The sequence below is a fragment of the Arvicola amphibius genome, chromosome 8, assembly GCF_903992535.2.
Source record: "Arvicola amphibius chromosome 8, mArvAmp1.2, whole genome shotgun sequence".
Taxonomy (NCBI): Eukaryota; Metazoa; Chordata; class Mammalia; order Rodentia; family Cricetidae; genus Arvicola; species Arvicola amphibius.
Genome location: NC_052054.1, coordinates 107,372,163 through 107,399,645, shown reverse-complemented (window position 1 = coordinate 107,399,645; position 27,483 = coordinate 107,372,163). Strand labels below are relative to the sequence as shown.

At 44.5% G+C, this 27,483-nt stretch overlaps 1 protein-coding gene across 1 annotated transcript in view; it reads right to left on the bottom strand.

Moving 5' to 3' along the window:
* Dner (delta/notch like EGF repeat containing) overlaps nucleotides 1-27,483 on the bottom strand; it is a 282,293-nt gene that overhangs the window by 142,986 nt on the left and 111,824 nt on the right. Inside the window, 2 exon segments of the mRNA XM_038340268.1 lie at nucleotides 28-72; nucleotides 74-173. Coding sequence (XP_038196196.1) covers nucleotides 28-72; nucleotides 74-173 — 145 coding nt within the window.

Here is a 27,483-nt window from a genome sequence, read left to right as displayed (position 1 = left end):
TGTAGAAGCTACCACGTGTCCCCTTACCTCCGATGGCTTCGTGACACATCTTCCTCTTCCTGAACACTCTAAGGTCATTCGAGTGGCTGCCCCCAGGCACACAGGTGCTGGTCTTCACCACCAGAGTTAAACGCAAGGCCACGATGGACTTAGCAACAGAATCATTCACAAACCTAAAAGGAAACAGGATAACAAGAAATGTAAAGCAAGTTCTTTCCAACACACTTCAACAAGAGTAGAAGTTTGCCTAGGCTGAACTTAGTCTGAAAGTCAGATAAACAAAGTAACGTGGAGGGATAAACTAAGGCACACAGCGTCTGTCCATTCAGACCTTGGGTCCCTAAGATGCACCGATCCCTCCAAGCTTCAAAGGAATTGACAAAGATATAGACATATCAGGCACGCCATTATCATCTTGTTCCTCTCCTGCTCTTGTCCTATAAGGGACACTTTGTTCACCAGTCCCATCTCTGTGTTTCATATTAGAAATTCAACTTCTGAGTTTGCAACCCCGGTCTTCACCCACAGAGAAAATGCATGTATTACTCAATGCTTCCTTCTCCTGAGTACTCTGGAAAATCAAAAGTTCTGGAAATTTCTGAAGATCCCACCTTGTATCAGCCCATCCCAGATAGCCCCATGTTATGCAACTCACATCTGCATGTTACTCTAGCTCCGGGGGATTTGACACTTTCTTCTGGCCTCTACAGGCATGTACACACACACACACACGAAGAGATATTCTGGAGATATGTGTGTGTGTGTGTGTGTGTGTGTGTGTGTGTGTGTCATGCATGTATCACACAAAAGTTAATTCTTTTGTGTAAGCCATGTATTCATTTTATAGTCATGTGTGATTTAATTTTCATGTAATGAAGTTTTCAAGATTCTATTCTCACTTATGTTTCAGGTATCATGACTTCACACAGGCATTGTCAGATTAGATACCTATAATACATAATCCCAGAAGGGTTCATAGTTACTGTATCCAAGTTCTTTTAACGATGATCTATTCCTCTCATGGTCCTGAGGCACAGGAAAGTACACAGACTTATATTTTTTTTTTCTCCTGAGCACACTGCAGTAAAATAAGAAACTGAATAAGAAACAGACTGTCTTGGGTCTGCCTTGCCCACAGGACAGTCAGCATCCTCTCCTTAATGATGGTCACTTAAGAACATGTTGCTTCTGTAGATGAGAAATCAGCAACCCTCTAAATAGAGTGTTCTCCGTTTTGACGCCCTTGCACTTCGGAGGTGCCATTATTATTTCCTAAGGCTCATTAGCACAGATTTGATCAAAGTGTTCCTTGACATACTCGGTTCATTTTCCATTCTTTTAAATGCTAGGTGGAGGGCAATCATGGAGCAAAGCATGAAGCAGACCTTGAATTAGGAGGGATGAAGGGAGTTATTCCCTGACAAAATAAGTTGGTTGTCAGGATTGTTGAGGAGGCCCTCTGCTCTCAGAACTAGTCCTCGACTGTGGGAAGTTATTTTCTGGGCTGTGCTCCTGTTACAATCCTGAACAGCCAGGCAAGTCTTGGTGACACTATACTAGCTCCCCAGATGCCCTGCACAGACTTGGTATCCCAGTGGAGACCAGAAGTGGGTTTCTGGTATAGTGTGGTGTTTTCATTCATGGGGAGCAGGTTGCTTTCTTCCTAGTATTTCCGATTGAACCTCTATTGTAGAGAGGTTTAAGGGAAGAAAGAGATGGATGACTTGTTCCTTGGAGTCCTCTGCACCCTGCAGACCCGAACTCTGTCAACACTTTCCCCACTAGCCCCTTGCTGGCCATGCTCCTCCTTCTCCCACTCAGAAACCAGAGATCCCTCTCTGACCTCACCTCACTTGGGGGCTTTCCCTCAATATTCCAGTGCATTCTGAGCTTGTCTGGGTCTCCCCGTGCTCAGGATTACGTCATGCACCAGTCCCTGACGGTTCTGTCTTAGGTGGCTCCTTCTTATGCAACCCTTACTAACACCTCCTTGGTGACAAAGAACAGGTCTCGGAGAAGGGATGGGTAACAGGTCAAGACATGGCACAAAGAGCCAAAGCAGCAAAGATGGTGCCCAAAAAAAGAGTTCCATAATGCCTTATGAAATATGTACTGTCCACTGGGGTGGGGGGCTGCATGTGCGTATAGGGGCATGTCATGGACATTCATGTGAGTGCATGGCCATGAGGAGGCCTTATAACAACCTCAGGTATTGTTCCTCGGATGTTTGCTGCCTTTATTTTCAGTCTAGGTCCTCTCACTTGCCAGGCACACACAAAGTGGGCAAGGCAGGGTGACCAGCAAGTGCTTGGCATCCAGCTGTTGCTGCTTCCCCACCTCTGGGACTGAAAGACCGTATCGCCACAACCTAACTTTTATTACATGGATTCTCAGGGTCAAAGTCATATGCTTTCGAAGCAAGCCTTCACCAACTGAGCCATCATGCCAGACCATGTTCTATTCAAATTCTGAGAACGGTAATCATTGGAATGCAAAAATCCTTGTTATTAGAACCTTACACTTACCCTGGGTGGACAAAAAAGTGTACCAAAAAAATTGAGATATTATCCCAAGTGATGTTTTACACATAAAATAATAGAGACAAAATACGTATCAGTCATTATAAAAATGATTTTCATATCTTTGCTTTGTTCTTTGCGTTTCACATTAAATACTTTTAATTTTCTAAAACCTGCTTCATCTGTTCACTGAACATTTAGAACACATAATGCTCTACAGTTATGTAGATGAGGCTTTCTTCCAAAGGCTTTTGCTTTAAATTCTATTCAACTATTAAATTCATTTAGCCAGCAATAATTCAGACAAGTATATAGTTTAAAGTACACAATGTGTAGTTTTCTACATAATTTGCTCCCATTTCCTCAATGAGCACTGGAGGAGCCCACTCCTACAAATGAGGTGGCCAAGTGGACCACGAGGACAAAAAGACAAGCCACCCTTGCTTCCGGTCACTCTAAACTTTTCAGTCAAAAGTAATGGTTCCTTAAGCGGTACTGAAACTAGTAGCTTCAGACAGGCCTTGGAGTACACTATAATCCCAGCTTCCCAGGAGGCTGTGGTGGGAAGATCACAAGCTCAAGGCTGGCCTCAGCAATTTAGTAAGACTGTCTCAAAAAAAAAAAAAAAAAAAAAAAAAAAAAAAAAAAAAAAAAACCATAGAAATCTCAATGGTAGAAGAATTGCCTAGCATGCATAGGATAGGACCAATTCTCAAAATGAAGAAGCTTCAAAATCTTGCAGAACATTCCCCAAACTACATGTTTCCAGACCCAAACATACATGACAAAGAATCTGTGATTTGGAGTAGAATCCTGGCAGACATGTTTTTGAAAAGGATTCCTGGGAGCTGGAGCTGGCTCTGTGGCTAAAAGTGCTTGCTGCTCTCGAGTTCAGTTCTCGGCACCCATATTGCACAGCTCACAGTTGCCTATAATTCCAGAATCTGAGGCCCCTCTCTGGACCCATGGGCACCGGCACTTACATACGCACATGTAGTGATATCTTGTTTGTAACCTAGTAAATAAAGCTTGCCTGAGAGATCAGAGAAGCGGTGCAGTCAGTCACGAGACAGATCTTTTACCTTTACTGAAGCATCAGACTGAAGAGGTGATCCTGTCCCTATGAACACTCAGACTGTGCTCAGACTGCATCCTCAGACTGCATCCTCAGACTGCATCCTCAGACTGTGCTCAGACTGCATCCTCAGACTCCATCCTCAGACTGCATCCTCAGACTGTGCTCAGACTGCATCCTCAGACTGCCTCTGAGCTCCTGTCTCCTCCCACCTTAATTCCTCTCTCTGCCCATCCATATCCCTTCCTATCTCCATCTCCCTGGTGCTGGGATTAAAGGTGTGAGCCACCACCACCTGACTTTGTTTCTCTCTCTCTCTTTTTTTTTTTTTTTTTTGTTTTTTGAGACAGGGTTTCCCTGTAGTTTCTAGAGCCTGTCCTGAAACTAGCTCTTGTAGAACAGGCTGGCATCGAACTCAGAGATCCGATTGCCTCTGCCTCCCAAGTGCTGGGATTAAAGGCGTGGGCCACCACCGCCCGGCTTTGTTTCTCTTTGAGACTGGATCAATCTAGTGTAGCCCTTGAACTCCCAGAGATCCATCTGCCTCTGTCTCCCGAGTGCTGGGATTAAAAGTGTGTGCCACCACTGCCTGTCTTCTATGGCTAACTAGTGGCTTAGCTCTGCACTCTGATCTTCAGGCAAACTTTATTTGTTAGGGTTGCAAAACAAAATTTCACTATATGCACATCCTTACACACAGACACCTTCATAAATGCATAATTACAAAAGACAAAGATTCCCTGGCATAATTCAGGCATGTGCTTCCAGTTAAGAATATGGTAGAAAAACTAATAAATCACATATAATGTCATTGAAATGACAATCATTTGGAATGGGAGGCATTCGTGCAAGTTTCCCAGAGTACATTTTATTCACCTGGTTTTGGAATCTAAACAACTTGTCTTTACTCCCCTGTTCACTATGTATCTCTGAAATTCTTAGTGCACTCAGAAAGAAAAACTTTGTTTTATCTGTATATGCTTAACAAAAACCATGAGTATTGGGGCCTTAAAGGCCTTACTAAACTATTAATGAAGCTGTACCTGTCCCAGTTAGAGGCATTTCTTTAAATAAAACTTTGTAATCTGGAGGCTGGGTGAGGGAATGGCTATGTCACTAACGTGCCAGCTATGCAAGTTTGGGGACCTAAGTTCACAACACATTTTAAGGAGAGGCAGAGGGTGGGGTGAGCCAGGTGTGGAGACTCTGCCTGTAGCCCCCACATTGGAGGGGAGATATGGGATGATCGTGGGGCTGCTGGCCCACCAGTCTAGCCAAGGCAGAATCCAGGAGTCAGTGAAAGATTGTCCTCAGAAAAGAAGAGCAATTGGGATTTGCAGCACAAGGGTTGAGAGCAATGGCCGCTCTCGAGGAAGACCTGAGTTTGATTCTCAGCACCCACATGGAGGCTCATAATCATCTGTACCTAGTCTCAGAGGATCCATGTCCTCTTCGGGCATGTTAAACAAACATATTTGCAAGCAAAACATCTACACACAAAATAAAATGGAAAAAAAAATAAAGAGCAATTGGGAAGGATACCCCGTGTCAACCTCTAGCCTCACACATGCATGCACATACACACATACATACATATGTATGAATGCACACACGCATATATACATAGTGTTCTCAGATTCACTTGCATCATCACAGTACCTGTTGCTGCCCAGTCACGTTCTCCAGCCCCTTAAACCGAGTCACTAAAATGAAGAGCTTACGTGCAAGCCCCTGTGTGCATGCACTGAGAACAGTAGCTAGCTACTCTCGCCAGGTCAGAGTGCAATCTCACTAAGTGTTTGCACCTCCTTTGGTGATGTCTAGGGGACGTGCCTGGAATACCCCGGAGTGAAGGCAGTTAGTCCTGGGCAATTTTTTCATCAAACAGCTGTTAAGTCTGGAACGCAGCCCCCAGCCCGTGGCATCCATCCCAGCCCCCCCTGGCCTGGAAGTTGCATTAGTCTGGACTCCAAATCCCAGCATGCCAGGGGCATTAAATACCACAGGATATTTAAGTGAGCTCCCAGAGGAGAAACATGTGGTTCTAAATTGCATGTGCTCCCTGCTTTCCTGTCTCCCCGCCATGTGCTTGGCCACCCGAGAGCGTCGTATTTAATAAAATGATGGGCATTTTAATTCGGTTTTTATCTGACCTAATTGGGTTTCTTTGCACCAGCGGAGCAGTCCCTATTAAGGATTTTTTTCCTAAACAACAGCAACTAAGTCAGAGCAAAGGAGCACTTAGGAAATTCCATGTGCCCATTCCAGGAAGAATCCAAAATGAAGCAGAATTCACTCCATGAAGGAGGCTCTTTGGGGCCGTGATCGTTTGAGAGCAGCTAGAAACCAGCATGATCCCTTTCACAAGCATCCTGGCATGCTCAGAGGAAACGTACATGGGGCCACTCTACCTTCCGTAAGATATGAAATCAGCGTATTAAGGAAACGAAGTCCCCATTTCATTTAGGGGGAAAAAGAGACCCTTACATCAAACATCCCATGTGGCTGACTGTCTTACTGGAACCTCCAAAGCTGTCGAGTGTTGGAATTTTGTATCTTGAGTTGTCGCTAATCCAAAATAGCTGTGTATTGCCCGCCTCTGTGTTTTGACCTATTATCCTTGAGGTTAGGTAAATCCTTTGGGGATGTACAAATAGAGCCCAGGCTTCTACCAACTCAAAGGCCGAGAATGTCATGAGATAGCATCAGAGTCCAATAGCAAAGATTCCCCTTGCTTTTTTTCCTACCTACTTGCTGTTCCCATCAACATATTTGAAAAGTCTCTTGATTTATGCTATCCTTGTCCTGTTACCTCTAAGAACTTCATGAAGCTGTTACCACATTGGAACATGATACTTGGATTTGGGGGAACCTGATCTGTGTTCTCATGCCCTGCTCACTCATATTCAACTCCAGAATTAAACTGTCTCTCGTCCCCTTTGAGATGAGAGCTGTGTTCTTACACTGATGATATGTAATGCAATTCCTAATATATATCCATTGTGGTAGTCTGAAATAAAATGGCCCCAAAGGGAGTGGCACTTGTTGAAGGAAGTATGATGCTATGGGGGGTGGGATTTGAGGTCTCTTTTACCTCAAGTTTCTCTTGACTTCCTCTCAGCTCCAGCACCATGTCTACCTGCACGTTGCCACGATCCCCTTCATGATCATAATTGACTGAGCCTCTGAAACCGTTAAGTGAGTCACCCCCAATTAAATGCTTTCCTTATAAGAGTTGCTATGGTGATGGCATCTCTTCACGCAGTAGCAAACCTAAGACAGGCACTTCGGAAGAATTGTCTCACTCCAGCACTGTGAGAGCCAGGGGCCAGACAAAAGCTGCCAATAGAGAGGAAGCTGTGGAGCCTCTTTCAGTACCAGAATTTTCTGTGGTCTTTCAAACACTCAGGAACCTGTGGCCCACAAGAGGCTAAGAAGGTGTTCTAGTTGTAGCCTGACAGAACTATAAGCAAGAGAGAAAAAGAGGAGATAATTATTAATGCAAAGAGAGGCAAGAGGAAGTAGGGTAGGGAAAGGGGAAGATAAACCAAGTCTTTCGTGTAGATTGGACAAGGGTGTGAGGGAAAAGAAGAGATAAGAACTGATGTAGACAGCTGTATCTGGTGAGTAAATGGGTCGAGATTTCTACTGGAAGCATTAATCTGAAATGCTTTCCAGATTAAATATATGAATATTCAGACTCCGTTGTGCATAAAGGATATACAAAGAATAAACTTGAAAATACACCTTATCAAGTTTCTATATTTTCTTTTTAAATTTTAACTTTTGAATAAAAGAATAATCTTTAATTGTGTTGCTTGAGAATTTCACATGTGAGACAATGTGTTCTCATCAAATCCATCCCTCCCTCTATCCTCCCATTCCTCCAGCATTCTCCCTCAAATGCTCCTCTCATTTGCTCCTGTCGTACAATCACACACACAATTAGAGATGCCCACGTGTACATGGGTGTCAGGCTGAACCACAGGGTCATAGGGAATCTCCAGGAGGCTTGCTCCCGAAATGCTGATGAGACCCCAATGGGGCAGTCAAGCTGATGTGATGGCCAGACACAGGACATGGGTAGTTGGGAACATGAGGGCTTATGGAAAGTTTGGTGCCTTTAGAACACAGACGGTAGCAAATGTACAGGAACAGAGAAGCGTGCTACAGGGGAGAGAAGAGAGGAGTGGGGACTCAGCACCAAGACCAGAGATGTAGTGTCTGTCAGTAAACTGAGCTATTTGCTTGGTTTTTGTTGGTTGTTGGTTTGTCTTTGTTTTTGCTTTTGTTGTTGTTTAGGCTTTTGTTTGTTTGGGTTGTTTTTTGTTTGGTTTTGTTGTTGTTGTTGTTGTTGTTGTTTTGATGTTTTTGAGACACAGCCTCTCTATGTAATCCTGATTGTCCTGGATTTTACTGTGTAGACAAAATTGGCCTCAAACTCACAGATTCTCCTGCCTCTGCCTTCCAAGTACTGGGACTAAAGGCATGTGCCACTACACCCAACCTATAACTGAATTGTGTATCAATACCAGGCCATAATTATACAAATAAAAAAAACAAAAAAAAAAATCTACAAAATGTTTTCAATTGCAGAATTGGTGAGAAAAGTTAAGATTTCTATTTCTTTTTTTCTTCTTATTTATTTTATTTTATTGATAGAATGGTGGTTTAGATTTTGGTCTGCTAGTTACTTTGTGTGTTGTGTGGGTGTTTGAGACAGGGTCTCTGGTATTCCCAGGCTAGCCTTGAATATACAGCAATCCTTCTGCCTCAGCTCTTAAGTACCTGAACTGCAGGTGTGAGCTACCATGCCCCACAGTGAGACTTCTTACAAAGCATAGAGAACTACACTAGGTTACGACTATGATTGTATCACAGAGAAAATTTTGGTCTTTGGTGGGAATGGGTCTTGAGCTCTCTGTGGAGTTCAACTTGTCATTTAAATACTGGAAAAGGAAAAGAAGGCTTGGAGGAAAACAAATGTTGAGCGACTCACTTCTGTCTGGAAAGTGGTCGGATGATTTCCCTACCGAGGTCTAAAACGGTATGAAAGCAACCCTACAAAGGTTACCCAGGGATCTGTTAACACCCACAAGGAACTAGTTAGGATGACAAATAAAAGTTGGACTTCCCCTCTCCCTCCCCCTATTTCTCCTCTCCTGCCCCCCCCCCCCATCTTCCCAAAACACAAATGCACACAGTGCTCTTGCTGCTGCCTAGGGGTGCTCATTAACACAGTAAGGAAGTGTTCTCTAATCATTACGGGGCCTCTTACAAAGCCCCCTTGGTGCAAATGAGAAGTGAAGGAGGGCCCAGCCATTATCCTTGGAATGCAGTGGTCAAGCATCAATTAAAGTGCAGGGAACGGCTGGCTTCAGGCCATTAACTGTTTATTTTACTGCCTTCTCCTCTAAGGCTAATGCTAAAGAGTCTTAAATGGACTTTGTAGTTAACACCCTCATTGGGATTAATAGCAAAGGGGATTTGCACAACTCACTTCAGTCATTTAGTTTCAAGATCATTTTCCTCCCTCTAAAGGGAAAGGGTACACGGAAAATAAAATTCCGACCATAAATTCTTAAGCTCTTGGAGCTCAAAATAGATTGCACCCAAGTTTGCCTATTAGTGCGTGGAGTCATTTGGCACAAACTTATAACCTATAAATACTGTTCTCAACTCAGGAAGTCCCAAAGCATGGATGTTTTCAATAGCAGCTTCCAGCTGAGGACCTAGGGCTCTGGCATTAACTGGGACACTGGGAAAGTCAGCTCACAATGACCACATCTTGATCCATCAGGCACGGGTGTGTGTGTGTTTGTGTGGGTGGGTGCAATGGCCACACCCGTGCCAGTTGTTAGGCAGGGAGGCCAGGCTAGTGCAAAGCATAGTTAAGTCAGGAAGGATTCTGCTTGTATCTGTGACCCAACACTTGGAGACAGGGTAACAAAACAGAAGAAATCAACTCTTTGATAGTGTCGGGCCAGGAGCAAAGAGCTTCCTTTCTGGGTGTAAGCTCCAGGCAAGACCAAATTCGGGGCTAACACTCCCTGATCACAGGAACTCAGCTGCTCTTCAGTCCTGTTTTATGAGTAAAATCCAGATCACGTGGTAAACTGGGAGGAGGTACTGGGTCACTCCTTCTAAAACATCCTCTTGGTGCTAATATAGTTGTGCTGCACCCAGTGAAGATCTTGGTGGCACACTATAGACTCCAGACCTCCTTGCAATTGCTTTATCTTCTCTGCACAAACTTTTGAGTCAGTTTCTACTGAAAAGGTTGACGGTTGCTGTACCCGCTGATAACGTTTTGTTGCTATGTGTTTTGTTTTGTGTGTGGGACAACAGTTGGCCTCCACTAGGTAGTCAAGGATGACTTTGAACTTCCAGTTCCAGCTGCCTTCACCTTCAGTGTGCTGGGATTATAGGCACACACCACGGCATTCATTTATTGGGTCCTGGGGAACCAACCCAGGGCTTCCTGCCTGCTGGGCAAAGCGCTATACAACCGGCTGCACCCTGTTCACACTTTGTGAGTTTGATGCTTAGAGGAGGAAGGTGTGGGGGGACAGTTTGCCCATACAGAATATCTCATTTGTGGGTGAGTTCCTAAAATCTAGCTCAGTGATTCTCAACCTTCCTAATGCTGTGAGCCTTTAATACAGTTCCTCATGTTGTGGTGACCCCCAACAACAAAATTTTTTTAATATTTATCTATTTATTTATTATGTATACAATATTCTGTCTGCATGTATGCCTGAAGGGCAGAAGAGGGCACCAGACCTCATTACAGATGGTTGTGAGCCACCATGTGGTTGCTGGGAATTGAACTCAGGACCTTTGGAAGAGCAGGCAGTGCTCTTAACCGCTGAGCCATCTCTCCAGCCCCACAAAATTATTTTTGTTGATACTTCATAACTGTAATTTTGCTACTGTTATGAACCATAATGTAAATATCTGATATATAGGATCTCTGATGTGCATACCCTCTGAAAGGGTCATTCAACCCCCAAAGGAGTCCTGACCCATAGGTTGAGAACCACTGAACTAGCAAACTATGCTTCCTGAATTAGGGGACACAATGGTGTGCAAACATGCCGTCATGTCATCACGTGGAACTTGTTCTAAGTCACCAAGTGGATTACACCTAGCCACGTGACATGGCAATTACATATCATCATTTTGTTTTAAGGGGGAAAACGGATAATGTGAAGACATTCTAGGAAAAAGTCCAGCCAACTTGCTCTCACCTGAACGTAATTTTGTTCTCAACATACACTGCTGTCATATACAGTGACGTTATCACCACCTCCCCACTCAGGCAGCATCCTCCCTACAACCTACAGAGAGCTCTGAAAATGCAATGTCTAAGAATAGGCTTTAAAGGTTAACAAAAGGTATGGGTGGAGTGCCCTCCCTCGGACAGAGTGCCACAGCAACTTGGGGGCTCGCCTGAAAAGCTATATTTATGCTCAATTTCTTTGCAGAAAAGTATCGATGCTAATAATATTCCTTTCCCCAAGGCTGGTATCCGGTAGCACTTTCTCTGAATTGAAAGATTCTTTCTTGTCCTGTTCTATCATGTTAGCCATCTGGTCTAGAGGAAAATCACCGCTCAGTTACCTCCTCACATGAACAAAATACTAATTCCATCACACCCTCTCCACCTCTTGTTTGTTATATACAAAGCAGGGTGGTTGTCAGAGTAGCTCACCCTCTAGGGGACCAGGAAGAAGAGAAAGAACTTCAATATATTTGTTGCCTAAGACTCCCTTCCAGAAGAGAAATAATCACTCTTTCCTAGATGGTTGTTTTCACAGGGGGTCATAATATGAAAAGATTTTGATGTAGCGCCAACAGATAAGGACTTTATAAATCATCATTGTCATCATCGCCATCATAATAACTGCCATCACCATTCCCTCCACCATCACCAGCCCCCTCAGTATCTCCACTATCATCGACAGCAATATGAACAAACAATGTCTATATAAAATGAGGCCTTGGTATTTGGGTTTCTGGAAAAACCACCGCTGGCTGTTAACGTTGAAACAAGAGAAAGTGATCTCTTTGGGAAGCTTAAGGCAGCAGCCGAGCTGGTGTTGGGTGAAGGCCGTCTCTTGTTTCATCAGAGGCCATCTTCTCACCGCGTCCTCACAGGCAAGAAGAGGCAAGGGACTGCTGGGTGACCAGTGCTCCTTTGCATGAGCATTAATGCATTTACGAGCACTACACCTTCACAGCCCGGTCACTTCCCAAAGCCCTTGCCTCGTGATGTCACATCACAGTAGGAACTTAAGCTTTAACATATGAATTTAAGGAGGCTAGAGAAGATCCTGAATATAACCTAGTGTGAGTCCTGAGGAGAAGACACCAGAAAAGTATGTCCCCCTTAAAAACAGCAGTGAACAACAAGAAAGCCAGAAATATTCCCTTAACTCAGTCCATCAAGTCAAAGCTTTGAAATGAAATTTTAAAAATAACTTTTCATTCTTTAAAGTTCTTTCTATAATTTAAAAACAATGTGGTTGTTTGTTTTGGTTTGGTTTGGTTTTTTTGTTTTGTGTAGCCTTGGCTGTCCTGGAACTAGCCTGTAGACCAGGTTGGCCTTGAACTCACAGAGATCCACCTGCCTCTGCTTCTCAAATGCTGGGATTAAAGGTGTGCGCCACCATTGCCCAGCTAAAAAAGAATGTTAAATCAAAGCAATACACTTACAACTTTCCTGCAAATTAAAATGGTCCATCCTAGAGAGAGACTAATTGAGACCCAGGAAGTAAACAACTCACAAGTCCCAGTAACTTCCTGAAACTTATGAGTCACAAAAGCTTATATAACCTTATATACAGGGTTATATAAGCAGAAACGAATAGTTGGGGAAAAGAGATTCTCTGACTGGCAAAGTTCCCGACAAGGTGATAGGAATGAAGAGGCTTCCAGGAATGTAGCCTTCAGAAGTCAACAGCTACTTTGAGGGTGCGTTTTAATGATCCGGCTGCCTTTGAGTCATCATCTATGCTCCTGTAAGCAGCCCTAGTAAACTCACTGGTTCCTTAACCTAGACTTGGGTGGGAAATTCCTTTTAGTATTTATATGACTGAATGGAGAGCTACAACTCATAGGACAGCGCAGGATTAACATTTTTATAAAGGACAACAAGCAACCTACATAATGGCAAACTAGTAAAGCATGATGTTACAAAAAAAACATTCAAATCATAAAATCCTTATTCGAAAAAATTTATAATGAGATTTGTCAAATCTATCCATGTCCCTGTCTCCAGCATTAATAATCTCTATTTAAGAATGTGAATGATCTCCTTTCTCATTGTACATAAAAAAAAACACATCAGAATTGAACATCTTTTAAAAATGCCAGTCCTAAAACTCATTAGGAGAACATGGAAATTTATTTGTATTTTCCTTTGAAATTTTGTTGGCTCACTCAGAATGTACAGTTGAAACTCTCCATGTATGTAATCTATTTTTCAATGTCGGTGTGATCACTCTCTTATAATCAGTCAGAATTATATATCATTTAATCTTTCATTTGTGCAATTTGAACTCATCAAACCCTAGTAAGTCCCTTGTTAAATCACTGTAGCACTCATACACAACAGCCACCATGTCCAGTTAACAAATGGCTCTCCATTAATGGCATTACAGTGGATGCCAAAATAATTAATCACATCTCTGTGCAGACGGGAGGGAGACGATAAATGCACAGTTAATTGGGCTGAAGGTGACTTCACAAGCGTGGTCAGGGAACTGGGTTCTCACATGAGCTTCCTCAAAGGCTGTTGATTGGCATGTTTGCTTTCCTGACCCTTGGAAGCAGCCTGAGCATGATCTTTCGATTTCCTTAGCTATATCCATAGCTCTCTGCTCTGCTTCAACTCAAACTCCAAGGTTTAAGTGGTCATCCACCGGGCTGTCGGGGAACTTAATAGTCCTATGAGAGCAGTTGCCTGAATGTATGTGTATTTGGTGAGATTTCTAGCTGGGTTCTTGAATTCTGCTTTGCTTTATTTTATGCATAAATTTATTATGCTAAAATAAACCAACTGATGTGTGGCACTAACACACTCAAGGTGAACCATAATCTGAGGGAGGAAAACAATGGGAAGGTTAGGAGGGCGAGTCTGACTCAGTGGGTGACTTCTGGTTCACATCAGCGTTATTTCTCATCATGGCAATTGCCCCACTCCTCACCTCAGGCCTCAGAAGACTCCCAGCAGCCTTCACTATCTGCTCCACTTGCTAGGGCTCCAGAAAGGGCTCTGCCTGTCCTACTTCCACTTCAGTTAATGTGATAATACACTCTGACAAAAAGTGACTGGTGGGAGAAAGGGCTTTCTTTCCGGTTATGCTTCCAACTCACAGTCCACCACTGCGAGAAAGCTGAAGAAAGAACTTCAGCTAGCTAGTCAAATCACATCCACAGTTAAGAGCGGAGAGAAATTAATGCACGTGTGCTGCTAGCTTGTACTCAACTCTATTTCTCTATTATCACACATGTCAGGCAAGATACACACACACACATATACCCCTTGCCTAGGGGATGGTGCTACCCACAGTGGGCTAGGGTTTCTCACATCAGTTGACTTAAGTAAGACAATCCCCCACAGACATGCCCACAGGCCAACCAGCATCAGCAACCTCTCCTTGAGCCTGTCTCCCCAGGTAATTCTAGGCTGTGTCGTTAATAATTAAAGACAAGCATTGCACCACTACACAGGTCCTCTTCCGTCTGACTTACAAAGGCCCAACATTACATACAGAGTCCGTTCAATAAACCGTAACTTAGGCTTCAACACGCTTGCCACCATCACGGGCCTGAAGATGAGGTTTGAAGGAAAACACTCCTTTAGGCAGTGGTCTCTTCTCTGCAGAGCTAAATGCATATACTTCGGTGGGGATTCCAGATCAAGACAACGGGTGTCCCAGCTCCTTGCCTGTAGTAGCTTCTTATGGCCATAAGAAACGTAATGGCCTACCACAGAACACGTCTGATGTCTACCATATCTCTACCATGTTCCTGTCTCTTCTGTGAGTTCCAACCTTATAGTCCTTGTACTTTCTCTGATATTACTGATATTAAGTGTTCTCTCCAGCCTCAGCGCATTTGTACATGCACCTCCTACTTTTTGCCTGGAAGAGTTTCCCATTGCTTAGTTAACAATCAACTATGCTATCTCCTTTCAAGGTAGGGTCCCCACATCAGGCTCACATCTGTCTTGTTTTGTTTTTAATAGACTATTTATCCATGGAACAGCATGATGACCGTAGGTACAATTGCCTGCTTGACTCAATTATTGTTTCTCTAACTGCTGTTGCCCCACTAAAACAAGATGCATGAGTGTGAAGTTCATTGAATGCTCACAGTTCTCTTGCCAGAACCAAGCAGGTTTCAAACTCATAGCAGACCTACAGAAAGCATTTGGGATAAAGACTGAGAAATATACAATACGTAACCATTACATAACCATATAAGCTTGAGTATTGTGGTTGCAGTGTGAAATGTCTCCCCTCAGGCGCCTCTCTTTAAATGCTTGGTCCCCAATTTGGGGAGCTCTTTGGAGAAGTTTATGATAGATTTAATGTGAAATGACTCCCATAGTTTCAGGCATTGAACACTTGGTCCCCAGTTAGCGGCACTATTTGGGGATGTTTTGGTAATACAACCTTGCTAAAAGAATGTACATTCCTGGGGGTGAGTGCTGAGGTTAAAAATCCCTCTACCACTTCCAGTCCCTCTGCCTGCTTCAGGAGTATGGTTTAGGATGTGAGTTCTTACATTCCTGCTCCTGCAACCATGCTGACTGCATCCTGTCCTGTTGCCCCTACCATTGGGAACTCTAACCCTCTGGAACCATAAACCAAAATAAATGCTTTTTTCCCTATGTTGCCTTGGCCATGGTCATTTATCACTGTGACAGAAAACTAATACAAAGTTATGGAACCCTGAGGAGGTGGAGCCCCAAGGGGGAAATTGGTCATTGGGCTCAGGTCTTAGGAGTTACAGTCACATCCTGCTTACTGGTCTAAAAAGGTCTAAGCAAGTAGCCTATGCTTCTACTACTGCATGCACAGGCTGCTCCTGCCATGCCTTCCCTGCCGTGACACTCCCAACCGTCAGCCTTTCTCTCTTAAGTGGCTGCATATAAAGTATCCAGTCCCTGTGACCAGAAGAAAATAGTTATTGCAGTAGATGGGTATGGGGACAGCAAACCTGAGGATATGAGAGAAGAATGGAGCAGTGGAGTGACCCAGGAACCTAGAGAAGGAAGCCAGGAGTGGGGTGAATAACCCAGCTCCCAGCTCCAGGGGAGGTGGTAACCAGTAACTGTCCACAGAGAAGCAAATTTCATTCTCATCCAGGAGCCCGCTGAACCCAAGCCCCAGGCCAGCCTGGGCAGAAAGCCTCACTGTATACACTGGGCCTGCTGCAGATCACAAACGCCACACCAGCCCTGGTGGAGGGTGGCAGAGGAGAAATGAGTTCTCCCTGCTCAGTTCTCCAACCCCGTCCTTTATTCCAATGGGGCTGTCACCTGGAAAGGGTTTCTCCCCGCTGTCCAGAGCAGGATTTGTGCATGCTCAGTCTTTTCTAAAGCCTTGAGGTGACTATCTGATTATCGCTCCTTTCTGTTAGAGCCAATGTAAGCACATTAGAAATTCTATTGCTCTCGCTTACAACCTTTACAGTCCCAATTCCCTGCTCGCCTTTGTTTGAACAGCCTGCCTTCTCTGTTGGAATATCTAATAGGAGCCGTGCACAGTGTGTAAAGTGGAGGTCCGAAAGAAAGCAAGACAAAGCCAACCTTGGTTTATATTCTAAACGAAGAAAACGCCCCAGGAAACATCAGGTGGCTCTCACTCCTTCCTAGATTCTATTTCCAATCCTAGCTGTGGCCCCACCTTAGTAAGCCGCCTGCTTGCCACCAAAGACAGCGACCCAGCTTCTGGCATAGAATGCAAGCTTCGGAACCGGGCTTATTTGTACAAGACAGGCCTGCGTTAATAGTCCAGATGCAATGCTTTTCAAAGTACTATCTCATTAACAGAAAACAAATTTGTTAACTAGCTGATTATTTTACATTCATGAATATTAGCTATTTGTACCATACTACACACACACACACACACACACACACACACACACACAAGCATCAGTGTCATTTCCAATTCTCAGAAGCTTCTTTCGGAGCAATTGTCCTTCCACAGGTATCACTAGGGACCACACACTCAAGCACGCTATGAGCTATACTATTTTATAATTATCTGCCTAGAAAGACTTTTAAACTAAATATGTGCATAGGTATACCCGTTTCCCTTGATGCATGCAGGTCTTCATGTGGGTGGACATGTATGTACAGGTGTATATGTAGATACACCTACAAGTGTGTATATGTATATATGGATGGATGGATGGATGGATGGATGAATGAGTGGAGGGTAGATAGATGGATGATGGGTGGATGGATAATTAATAGATAGATGGCCAGATGGATAACTAAATGGACGGATGGAGGGATGATGGAGGGATGATGGAGGAATGATGGAGGGATGGATGCATTGCATCTGTATAGCAACAGAAAATCTAAAACCAGGTCAGGGACAAATGCATCAGAGGGCTATCATTTTCTTTTGAGACAGAGTCTTGTTGTGTACCCTTGGAGGGCCTCACACTCGGCTGGCCACACACTTACAGTGCTCCTCCTAATTCTGCCTCCTGCATGCTGGTATTATAGGCATGTGTCCTTTTCTGGCAGGAAATTGATTAAAGTTAAAGTTGGTATTTATTAAAACCATATCTGCCCCTGAAATTTAATTCTGTGAGACTCTTACATTGGGTTTGGGAAAATGTTTTGTGGGTGCAGTGGGGTAGAGTGTTTTCGTTTGTTTGTTTTGTTATTTGAATTGTTTCTCAATGGCAAATTTGAACTGGGTTTCCATAATTATAAAACATGCCTCTTCTGGCTTACCAGGAACCCCATACTTAACAAACGTGTACTATGCTAAGTGTTTATGATACAAGAGTCAAGAAAACATACACCCCCTCCCTGCCTTTATGGCCCTTCCATTAACAGGAGTAGCCAACACTGATGTAGATAGGCTATTCTCCATAAGGAGATGATTATCCTCAAGAAAGAGAAAGTGAGGTCCAGACAACACAGGAGAAGGGAAGCTGTTGTCATTAGGTAAGGTGGTCACTCTGAGGTCCTGACAAGTAGGCATTATGGGAATCCAGCAGAGAAGAAGATTCGGGGGCAGTTCTCACAGGGGAGAGGAACAGACCAGACATTTACACACTGGCCTTCCTCGTGGGCTGCCAGGCCTCAGCTTCTACTCTGAGGGACAGAGGAGCTGGTGAAGAACTGTGAGCAGACAGGAACAGTGCAAGGGGCCCTCCCGACATGGCTTGGAAGTGGGGGGCAGGGGTGGACACAGGAAGGCCAGGCAGGGATATCTAGGAGGCTGGAGACTGGGGCTGGGAAGTGCACAGTGAGGGCCAGAAGGGATCTGTGAAGTTTGATGAAGTTTAAGCGGCAGACACTTCCTGGTGGAAGGATTAGGAAGGGGAAGAAAGGGGAGGAGGGAATCAAGGCCTGGGCTTGGATTAGCAGAATAAAGCTGACAGATAAGAGAAGCCACACTCAGGCATCAGGGCACACAAGTCTGATCTGGACCTGAGATGACTCAAGCTTGTCCCTCCCATCCCCTTGCACCCTTCTCTTTGTCTCCCTGGCCATACCTACTCATCTCTGCCAGGCTCCCTAGTCCCCTTCTCTGCACAGCCACACAATAGCATGTCTCTGAGCCCCCTCCCCCCCACACACCCTTTCCTGCTGTGTTCCTTCTTTCCCAGCAGCTCCAGCCTCCTCAGAGGGCTGCAGAGACTGAGCCCACCTGCCTCCTCCTCAGCTGGGGTCCTGCATTTCCAGCTGGATGCAGGACACCAATACCACATCTAAACTAAACAAAAGCAAAGCCCTTATCGCTGATCAGATTTGATATAGTCCAACTGATAAGACCACGCGCACACACACACACACACACACACACACACACACACACACATGCTCACCCTGATATGAGAATCCCTAACACTTGCTGCCCCTCTCACCGGCTTCTTACTTTTTTTTCCACCTCAAAAGCTACTCTATGGTACTTACCATCTATTCCAGTGCCATTGTCACCACCTACGTCTCCTGCCTGTGAGATAAACACAAGCCTTTAACCCAAGAGTGACCCTTTCCAAGTCTACTCACGCTTCTCAACCCCTCCAACTTTCTTCTTGAAATCAGCTAACTCTGCTGTTGGCAAATATCATGTGCCCTCCCCACCCCCCACCAGACTGTCACTCATGCCCGTCTCTACTTTTTGTTCAAGGCCCAGTTCAAAGTATATGTCCGGTCTAACACCTTAGCATTCCCCTTTGCAGCTGACCACTGTAGTAGTTAATTTTCTGTCTGCTTGATTGGATTTAGAATCACCAGGGAAACACACATCTGGAGGTGTCTGCAGGGGTGTTTCAAGAGGGGTTTAACTGAGGGGAGAAGACTCATCCTAACTAAGGGTAGAATACACTCTCCATGGGTAGGGGACTTGAACTAAAGAAAGAGAAGGAAAAGCCTGAAGAGCCCCAGCAATCTTCTCTGTCTGTTTCTGGATCCACTGAGATGAGCAAGCATCCTTAGGCCCCGAGAAGTCGCTTTTGTTATCATGCCTTCCCTACCATGAAGGACCAAAGTAAGCAATTTATCCCTCAAGTTACATCTTGTCATCTCAGCGATGAAGGCGGTGACGAATATACATCTAATATACATCCTCCCTTGGAAACGCACACAGCCCTTAAGTTGATTGTGATTCTCTAATATGTAATAGACCTGCTTTTCCTTTTGCATCTACCGCTCTATGCGCAACACCACTGCAAAAGCATTGGCATCTTACCAAGACAACTTGCGTGCTGTGCAAATTTTTCTAGCTTTCCCCCTTCCGTCAGCTATATGCAAGAAGCGCTCTTGCCTGTGGTATTAGTTCCTGGTTAAGCGCTTTGCAGTGGGGAATCTAGACAATGGTCAGGACAGAGAGAACCAAGTACAACCAAACACTGTTAGTGCGTGCTGACACACACACACACACACACACACACGAAGAACTGACAGTACGACAGTACAAGAGAAGGCGAGAAAGGACAGGGAAAGCCTCCAAGACTAGGTACTTGGCTAGGACTGGGGGAGGGAGTGGGGATCTGGAGAGTAGAAAAATTTCACAAGCAGGTATGCAAGCATGTGGAGACCCCCCCCCCCTCAAGAAAGCAAGGTCAATGTGATGTCAAGGCCAACACACAACAGGGCTGCATCTCCTTCCCTTCTCCACAACCCCTCACAAAGACAAGATTCAATGTGTTTTAATTTGGCTACATACAGTACTACCATTTATTTGTGTGTAACTTTATCAGCAAGACTGGGCAATGGCACCAGAAGATTTATGTGGCTTATTTAATACGCATATCCCCATGGGCCTGAAGCTGAAACCTCTCAAGTCAGAGATGAACATCTATTTCTTTGCATCCCCAGAATAACAGTCGTGTCCTGTGTATGGAAATCCATTCTCTGAAGCTTGTTGATAAGCAGGGTTGTGGGGAGGTGTGTAGACAAGGACGGCCCTGGGTTTTATAGGGTAATGCTCTAGCGTCTCCTGCTACTAACCACCTCGGCTAACAGAATTTGTCAGGGTGTTCGTTTAAGGAGATTTTTCCACTTGTCTACCCAGCAAATATAACTTTTGTAGGTCAGGCTCACAATTACAGCCTTAAAACAAGACAGCTGTGAGAGCGTTGCTTGTTAAGCATGCCTTGTGAAACCAAAAATACCCCAGCACTCAGAAACTCCAGTGCCAGAGAGAGCCTCAGATGGGGAATGCGAGAGAGGCCTCTGAAAACTCAACCGCAGTTATTTCTATGCCTTACCTGGGGCTGGACCGTTTTCTCCTTCTGACACGACCTACTTTGGTCCACTAACTTACTACTCTGAGTTTTAGACCCACAACCTTTGAAAACAAATTTACGACCATCAGGACTCTGTGGAAAACTCAGCATTCCTCTCTCAAGTCTCCCTAATAGGTTTTCCAAATATTTGTCTTTTCTGGAACAGGCTTTGCGGCAGGCATTCTCATGATGCTTTCTGACTTTGTCAGAGGTCTATGACAGCAGGAACTTAAGTATCTACCTTCGGGAGGCAGCAGAGGGAAAGGGAAATAAGGGGAGAAGATGGGAATTGCAGTCAGGGACCGAAGCCTCCGGTGTCACAGGAGCACCCTTCCCTGCAGCGGGATGGTGTGACGGTGCCATGAGAACAGACAAGAGCTTGCTCTCTCCCCTCCCCTCTGCTTCTTTACTCCAATGCACAAACATCATGATGCTCGCGACCATGACTATTCTCCTACTGTGATATTGTGACGTAAAGGTGCCCTTTCCTGGAAACTCTGACATCCACCTTCCCTCCAGAAGAGATCCCACAAGCCAAGCTGCTGAGGAGATGCCGTGGGGTGTGTGAGAACGTGCGGTTGTAACGAAACAGCCTCTCACTAAACCTGGGTGATGCTGGCTTTCAGCAATGCGTTGGTTGCTGTGAGTGGGAACTGGAGGGAAGTTAAGGACAATGTGATGATCTGTATTAAAAAACTGTCACTGCAACTGCAGGCCCCTTTGATCCAGAAAATACAATATTGTAGAATTTAATCCCAACATGTTGTACCGGGTGGTGGTGGCACACACTTTTAATCCCAGCCCTCGGGAGGCAGAGGCAGGTGGATCTCTGTGAGTTTGAGGCCAGCCTGGTCTACAAGAGCTAGTTCCAGGACAAGCTCCAAAAGCTACAGAGAAACCCTGTCTAAGGGGACAAAAAAGAATTTAATCCCATTATGTCATGAGATGACTCAAAACTACATAATTATAATTAGTTATGCTTGGAATTTGATCTAAAGAGGAGAAGGGAAGGAGAGGGGAGGGAGCAAGGGAGAGAGGGAGGGGCAGGAGGAAGGCTTGAGAGCAGGAAGGAAAAGAGGGAAGGAGGAAATGAAAGGGGGAGTGGGGACAGGAGGCAGGAGAGAAGGAAAGAAAGTAGGGAGGGAAGGGGAAAAGGACTAAAAGGAAGGAAAGAAGAAAGGAAGAGAGGGAGGAACAGGAGTGGAAGGAGGGGGGAAGGAAGGAGGAGGAAAGGAGATGGTGGGAGTGAAGAAGGGTATTGTTCAATAATTGTTCAATACTAGCATATTATTTAAATAAATTATATTTTGATTCAACCAACTGCCACACAACCATTAAAATAATGCTATAAATTTCTACTCACTCACATAAACGCCTGTAAGACACGAACCGGGAAAAGTAGATCACCAGTGCTCACATGAACACGTTCTGCTCTCTCTAAACCTCAGTCTGCATGCACGCCATACACAGGCAGGAGTCTACAAGCAGACCTCACAGAAGCTAACACAGCTATCAGTGGAGGGGGCTGCAAAGGAGGAAGTTCCCGTCTCCTCTACCTTCCTCTCATATATTCTTTCATAACAATAAATAAGATAAAAGTACAGCTTTTTATCTTGTTAAAGAGTTGGGAGATCTCTTCGGTTCTCTGAAAGGAAAACCACTGTTCAGTGAGTTTATCCACTGAGCGCTCTGCCTCTCTCTGCCCCTTAGTCTGGCCCTTGTTCCCTCTCCCTCCCCCTGGTCTCCTCTGTCCCTCCTCCATCCTTCTCTCTTGCCCAAACTCCTAAGAAAGAAGAGAAAGAAAAGGAGCTACAACAGCCCAGAAACTTGACTGGAAAGAGGAAATTAGAAACTTACTCTCCTGGTTTTCACTGACAGAAGCTAAGAAAAGTTTCTGCAGGTCAACTGACCAGAACCCCCAAGCATCATCTCCAAGTTATAAGAACCAGAGAAAGTTTTTGTTTGTTTCTTTGAAGCCAAAGTCTTCAGAAAAAAATCTGGAATAAAATTTACTAACAGTAGTCAGGCAGTGGTGGCACATGCCTTTAATCCAGGGGAAGGTGGATCTCTGGATCTCTGTGAGTTCAAGGCCATCCTGGTCTTAGGCCAATTAGAGTTACATAGTAAGGTAAGGCCCTGCCTAAAAATAAATAAACAAATAAATCTTTGCAATATAAAAGGATTTACTAGTATTTAATTTTTTCAAATTAATCTATACATAAATCCTACTACCTTTACTTTTTAAATAGAAGACTGAGGAAGTGAGAACGAGAACAAGGCAGAATGGAGAGGCAGAGAAAGGAAAGAAAAACCTTTATGCTTGCTGCATGGAACCAAGAAAATCCCCAACCTGACCACTGGGTCAAGATGCAGAAGTATCTGCAGCTTATTCTCTGAAATTCTGAAGCAATTTCAAACACTCAGAACTCAAAAATAGCAGCAGCCCCTTAGTGCCTCACGCGATTCACTTCAGGCGTACTTGACTTCACACGTAGTCTCATGCAGGTTTTACTCTACCCTCACAGACTTCTGCACATTTTTAAGTGCCTGAAAAGAATCCCCTGAGGCTTTTAAAAAGATTCTCTTTCACCCTATCAGGTCCACCTAGCTAAGGAGCCTGTTTCCTGGAGCTATCGTGAAAGGTGAGACAAACACTTCCTTTTCTGTTTGACCACCTGCTCCAACCCCACCACAGCAGGGGCCTGGAACCTCAGCCTACCAGCATGACCATGGTGGGACTCCCTACAGGGTGCTCAGTTCCTCACCATAGTCAACATGGGTACCAACAAATGGTGATGCCAGTTGGGACATCATGGAAAAGCTGGGAAAGCATGGCGTTCAAGGCTAAGTCTTCCTTTGCATATTAATACTCAGTCATGGAAAGAATATTTTTAAGACCCTCCCTGCTGATGGTATGAAAATGTGGTTTTGGTTTAAAAACAATGTATTCCTCACAGCTCTCTTTAGTTCTAAAGAACTAAACGAGTACAGGAAAGAATTTACCTAAAGTTTGCACTTCCTCTGCTTTTGGTCTTTAATAGTTATTATTTTTTATTTTAACATGTCCAAATTCAGGAGCTTTCTCCCCACTTCTCTTGCAGAAGCTCAATGGAACTTATGCAATGGTGGTTTTAAGATGCCCGTGAAAAGGCAGCATTTTTGCATTTCAGTTTTGAATCTAAGTTTTTCATCAAAAGAAGATGTTAATGAGTCTGCATTTCTAACCTTTCTGCCCTGACCTCCCAAGCAAGAACCCTTAAATGACAAAATGTAGCATTCCCTTAAGAAAGATCAAAACTTTCTCTCTTTTTTATTTTTTTTTTTTTTGTGCATTTGATCCTCTAAAATTCTTTTAATGGAATGGAAAAAAAGGAGGGCATTTAAATGCCACAGAGGTGGGTTATGAAAGTCTATAAAGGATTCTTAAGATTGGCATTACACAGCTGGAAGTTCCTTCCGAGTGGCATTTACCGAGGGAATCGCTGATGCGTAACTGAATTTCACCAGGCAGTGACCAGCCTTGGCCACCCTGACTGCAAACAGCAGTGGCGTGGGCCCCCTTCTCTAGACACCCACAGTCCATATAACACAGAGAACAAACACACCAAAAACTGTGGGGACGAGAATGGAGAGGATTCGTTCATTCCCCAGGTGTGGGATGCCAGCTGCCAGCGCAGCTGTCAGAAGAAAGAGAGAGAAAAGGTGCTGATGAAGGAGCAGGAAGAAGGAGAGAGAGCCGGAGCTGGGGAAGAATGTGCTGTTGGGTGGGAAGAATACACAGTGTGCTCATAGGACTGGGACCAGCGAGCTTCCTGGAAGAGTGAGCAGCGATCCAACCACAGATCTGAATGCCCCAGACTAGGGTTATGGCTCAGCTGCTATATAAATTGCTTAGCCTATGTGAGGTCTTTGGCCCCATCGCCATAATTGTATAAACTAAGCGCAATGAATAACAATGTGTTTGTAATATTGGGACATGGAGACTGGAGGATCAGGAGTTCAAGGTCATCCTGGGTGCAGTCACGTATAATTCCCAAAGCTGACCAGTCATCCTGGCCTAAAAACATGGAGACCCTTTCTCAAAACATGTGGGGCTGAGTTGGGGAGCAAGTGAACACAGTCAAGTTTTGCCATGCAAAAGGAGAGAATGCTGCCAGAGAGAAGGAGGAGACAGGAGAAAGCCTGAGGAAGGGATCCTGTGTGGCTTCACCCCAAGGAAGCACTCAATCCATTCCCTCCACAACATTCAAACAGAGGACACACCCCTTGAAGGCCAGCTTGGTCCTTAGCCCTAGATCAGCCATCACTCCCAAGTCACCAAGCAACTTCAAATTAAACATAAACACCACACTCAAGACCAGCAAGCCACTGTGTTTCATGGGACAAGGACTGGAGCGATGAACTTGACTGTGGAAATAGGAACCACCCGGTGAAGGGATCCCTGGAGAGCTAATGAGCACTGTTGGCACTCCCTGCGGGGCAGACAGCCTTAAGCAAAGGTTACTGAGTTATTTACCCCCAAACATTGCAAAAAGCCAATTACATATTTGAATAAGGCATGTCTGGGGGAAACAGAAGGGATAATTAAGCAGAGGGCAGAGGCATCAAAATTTGATGGCAACTCAGGGAAGAGGTTGATGGAAGAGGCACAGCAGGAAATGTCTATACTTCATGGACACCCACATTATCTCTTTCCTTCTTCCCACAACACAGTATAAATAGTAATAAGGCAGTGGTAATGAAGGAAAACTAAAAAAATATTAGATGTGGGATCGTGAAATAGGATCAAAGAAAATACGTTATGTATGATCCTCTGTAACAGAACATTGGGCTTACTGCAATAAACTCCACAGAAGAGCAGACGGGAGGATTTGGACCACTAATAGTCAAAATAGGTGCTTGATGCAATACAGACAGTCAGCCTGAGTTGCACCTCAAAAGCCAGGCATGGTGGTCTATCTCTTTAATTCCAGCACTTAGGAGGCAGTGGAAGGCAGATCTCTGTGAGTTCAAGGCCAACCTGGTCTACAGAGCAGAGTTCCAGGACAACCAGGGTTACCTAATGAGATTCTGTCTCAATAAAATAAACAAACAGAAAAAACAGGAGGAGAAAACTAATTAGACAAGGTTGTCCTTTGGCCTCCATGTGCATGCCTTGATATATAGGCACTCACATGTATCGTGTGTGTGTGTGTGAATGTGTGTGTGTGTGTGTGTACACATGGCTTGGTGAATGGGCACCCACATGTATCATATATATGTGTATACATGTGCACACCTTGTTGCATGGGCACACACATGTATCACATGTGTGTGGTGTCTGTGTGTGTATGTATACATGTGCATGCCGTGGAGCATGAGCAACCACATATATCATACATGAGTATACATGTGTGTATATATATACATGTGTTCATGAATATGCATATATATTTACAGTAATAATAGTGAAATATCACAGGATAGCCTGTCAATGCCTACAATTTGTATGCTTTAAGTATCCATTACAAATAAATAATAATTTCTTAATCCATAATACATCATCTTAAACTATAGCTTTATCAATGAACTTTAAAGGAATATGTAAATCTGAGTCTGCCTCCCAAAGATGTAGAAGGACATCCACACACAGAACATGCAAGGAAATAGTATGTTTGGCCTTCAGTTAAGTATGTGGGATCTATTGAGTGTGGAGAAACAAGGAAACAGTGTAGCCCTGAGAGTGTTATGGGCTTTCTAGGAAGAAGCAGAGAGCTGAAACACAGCTGTACCGGCTGGAACTCTGCTTTTCAGAGCAGATGCTTCCTACCTCCTACTCAAGCACCCTCTAACCAAATGAAGACCATCGTACTCCTCAAAATAATCTTTTGGTTTACCAATATAACCACTTATGTCTAGAGAGCCCAGACTAGAAAAGTTAATTGCCACCCCCTTTTCTCAATTGCTTTCTTTCTGTCCCTCTTTTCCTTCATCCTCACCGTGTGTGTGTGTGTGTGTGTGTGAGAGAGAGAGAGAGAGAGAGAGAGAGAGAGAGAGAGAGAGAGCGAGCGAGCGAGCATATTTGTGTGGAAGTCGATGGTGAACACTAAGTGTCTTATTCAATCACCCTCCCCTTGTTTTTTGAAATAGGGTCTTGCCAAACCAGCGACACTGACTGGTCACCAAGTTAGTGACCAGATCTTTGAGTCTCCACCTCTCCAGTGCTGGGACTACAGGCATGTACAGACACACCCGGCCTATATGTGGTTATTGGAGATCAAACTTGGTTCCCCATGTTTATTTACCAAATAAATGAGCCATCTAACCACACCTAAGTAAGCTGGTTTTATTTTTTTTTCTCATGGTTTATTTTTTTATATTTAAAAATTTCCATCTCCTTCCCTCCTCCTCCCCCCTCCCTCCCCTCCTCCTCCCCCTTCCCTCCCCTCCTTCTCCCCCTTCCCTCCCCTCCCCTCCACCCATACCTCCCCTCCCTCCCTCTCAAGGCCAAGGAGCCATCAGGAGAGCTGGACTGAGCTCCCAAGGTCCTGATGAGGAGCAGAAGAAGCGAGAACATGAGGGAGAAAGTCAGGAACGTGAGGGGTGCGTTCACTCATGGAGACGGTGGGACAGAACTAATGGGAGATCACCAACTCCAGTTGGAATGGGACTGATGGATCATGCGACCAAACCCATCTCTCTGAATGTGCCCAACAGTGGGGGCTGACTGAGAAGCAAAGGACAATGGCGCTGGGCTCTGATTCTTCTGCAAGTAAGCTGGTTTTAATAAGCAACTTCTTTTAACTTCTCTTAACAAAACAAAGAGTATTAAATGCACAGCTGTGTAATAAGCATGAAGTTTCTGCAATGATGACCAAAGATCTACCTTGTTCCCTTAAAATGAAAAACTGTTTG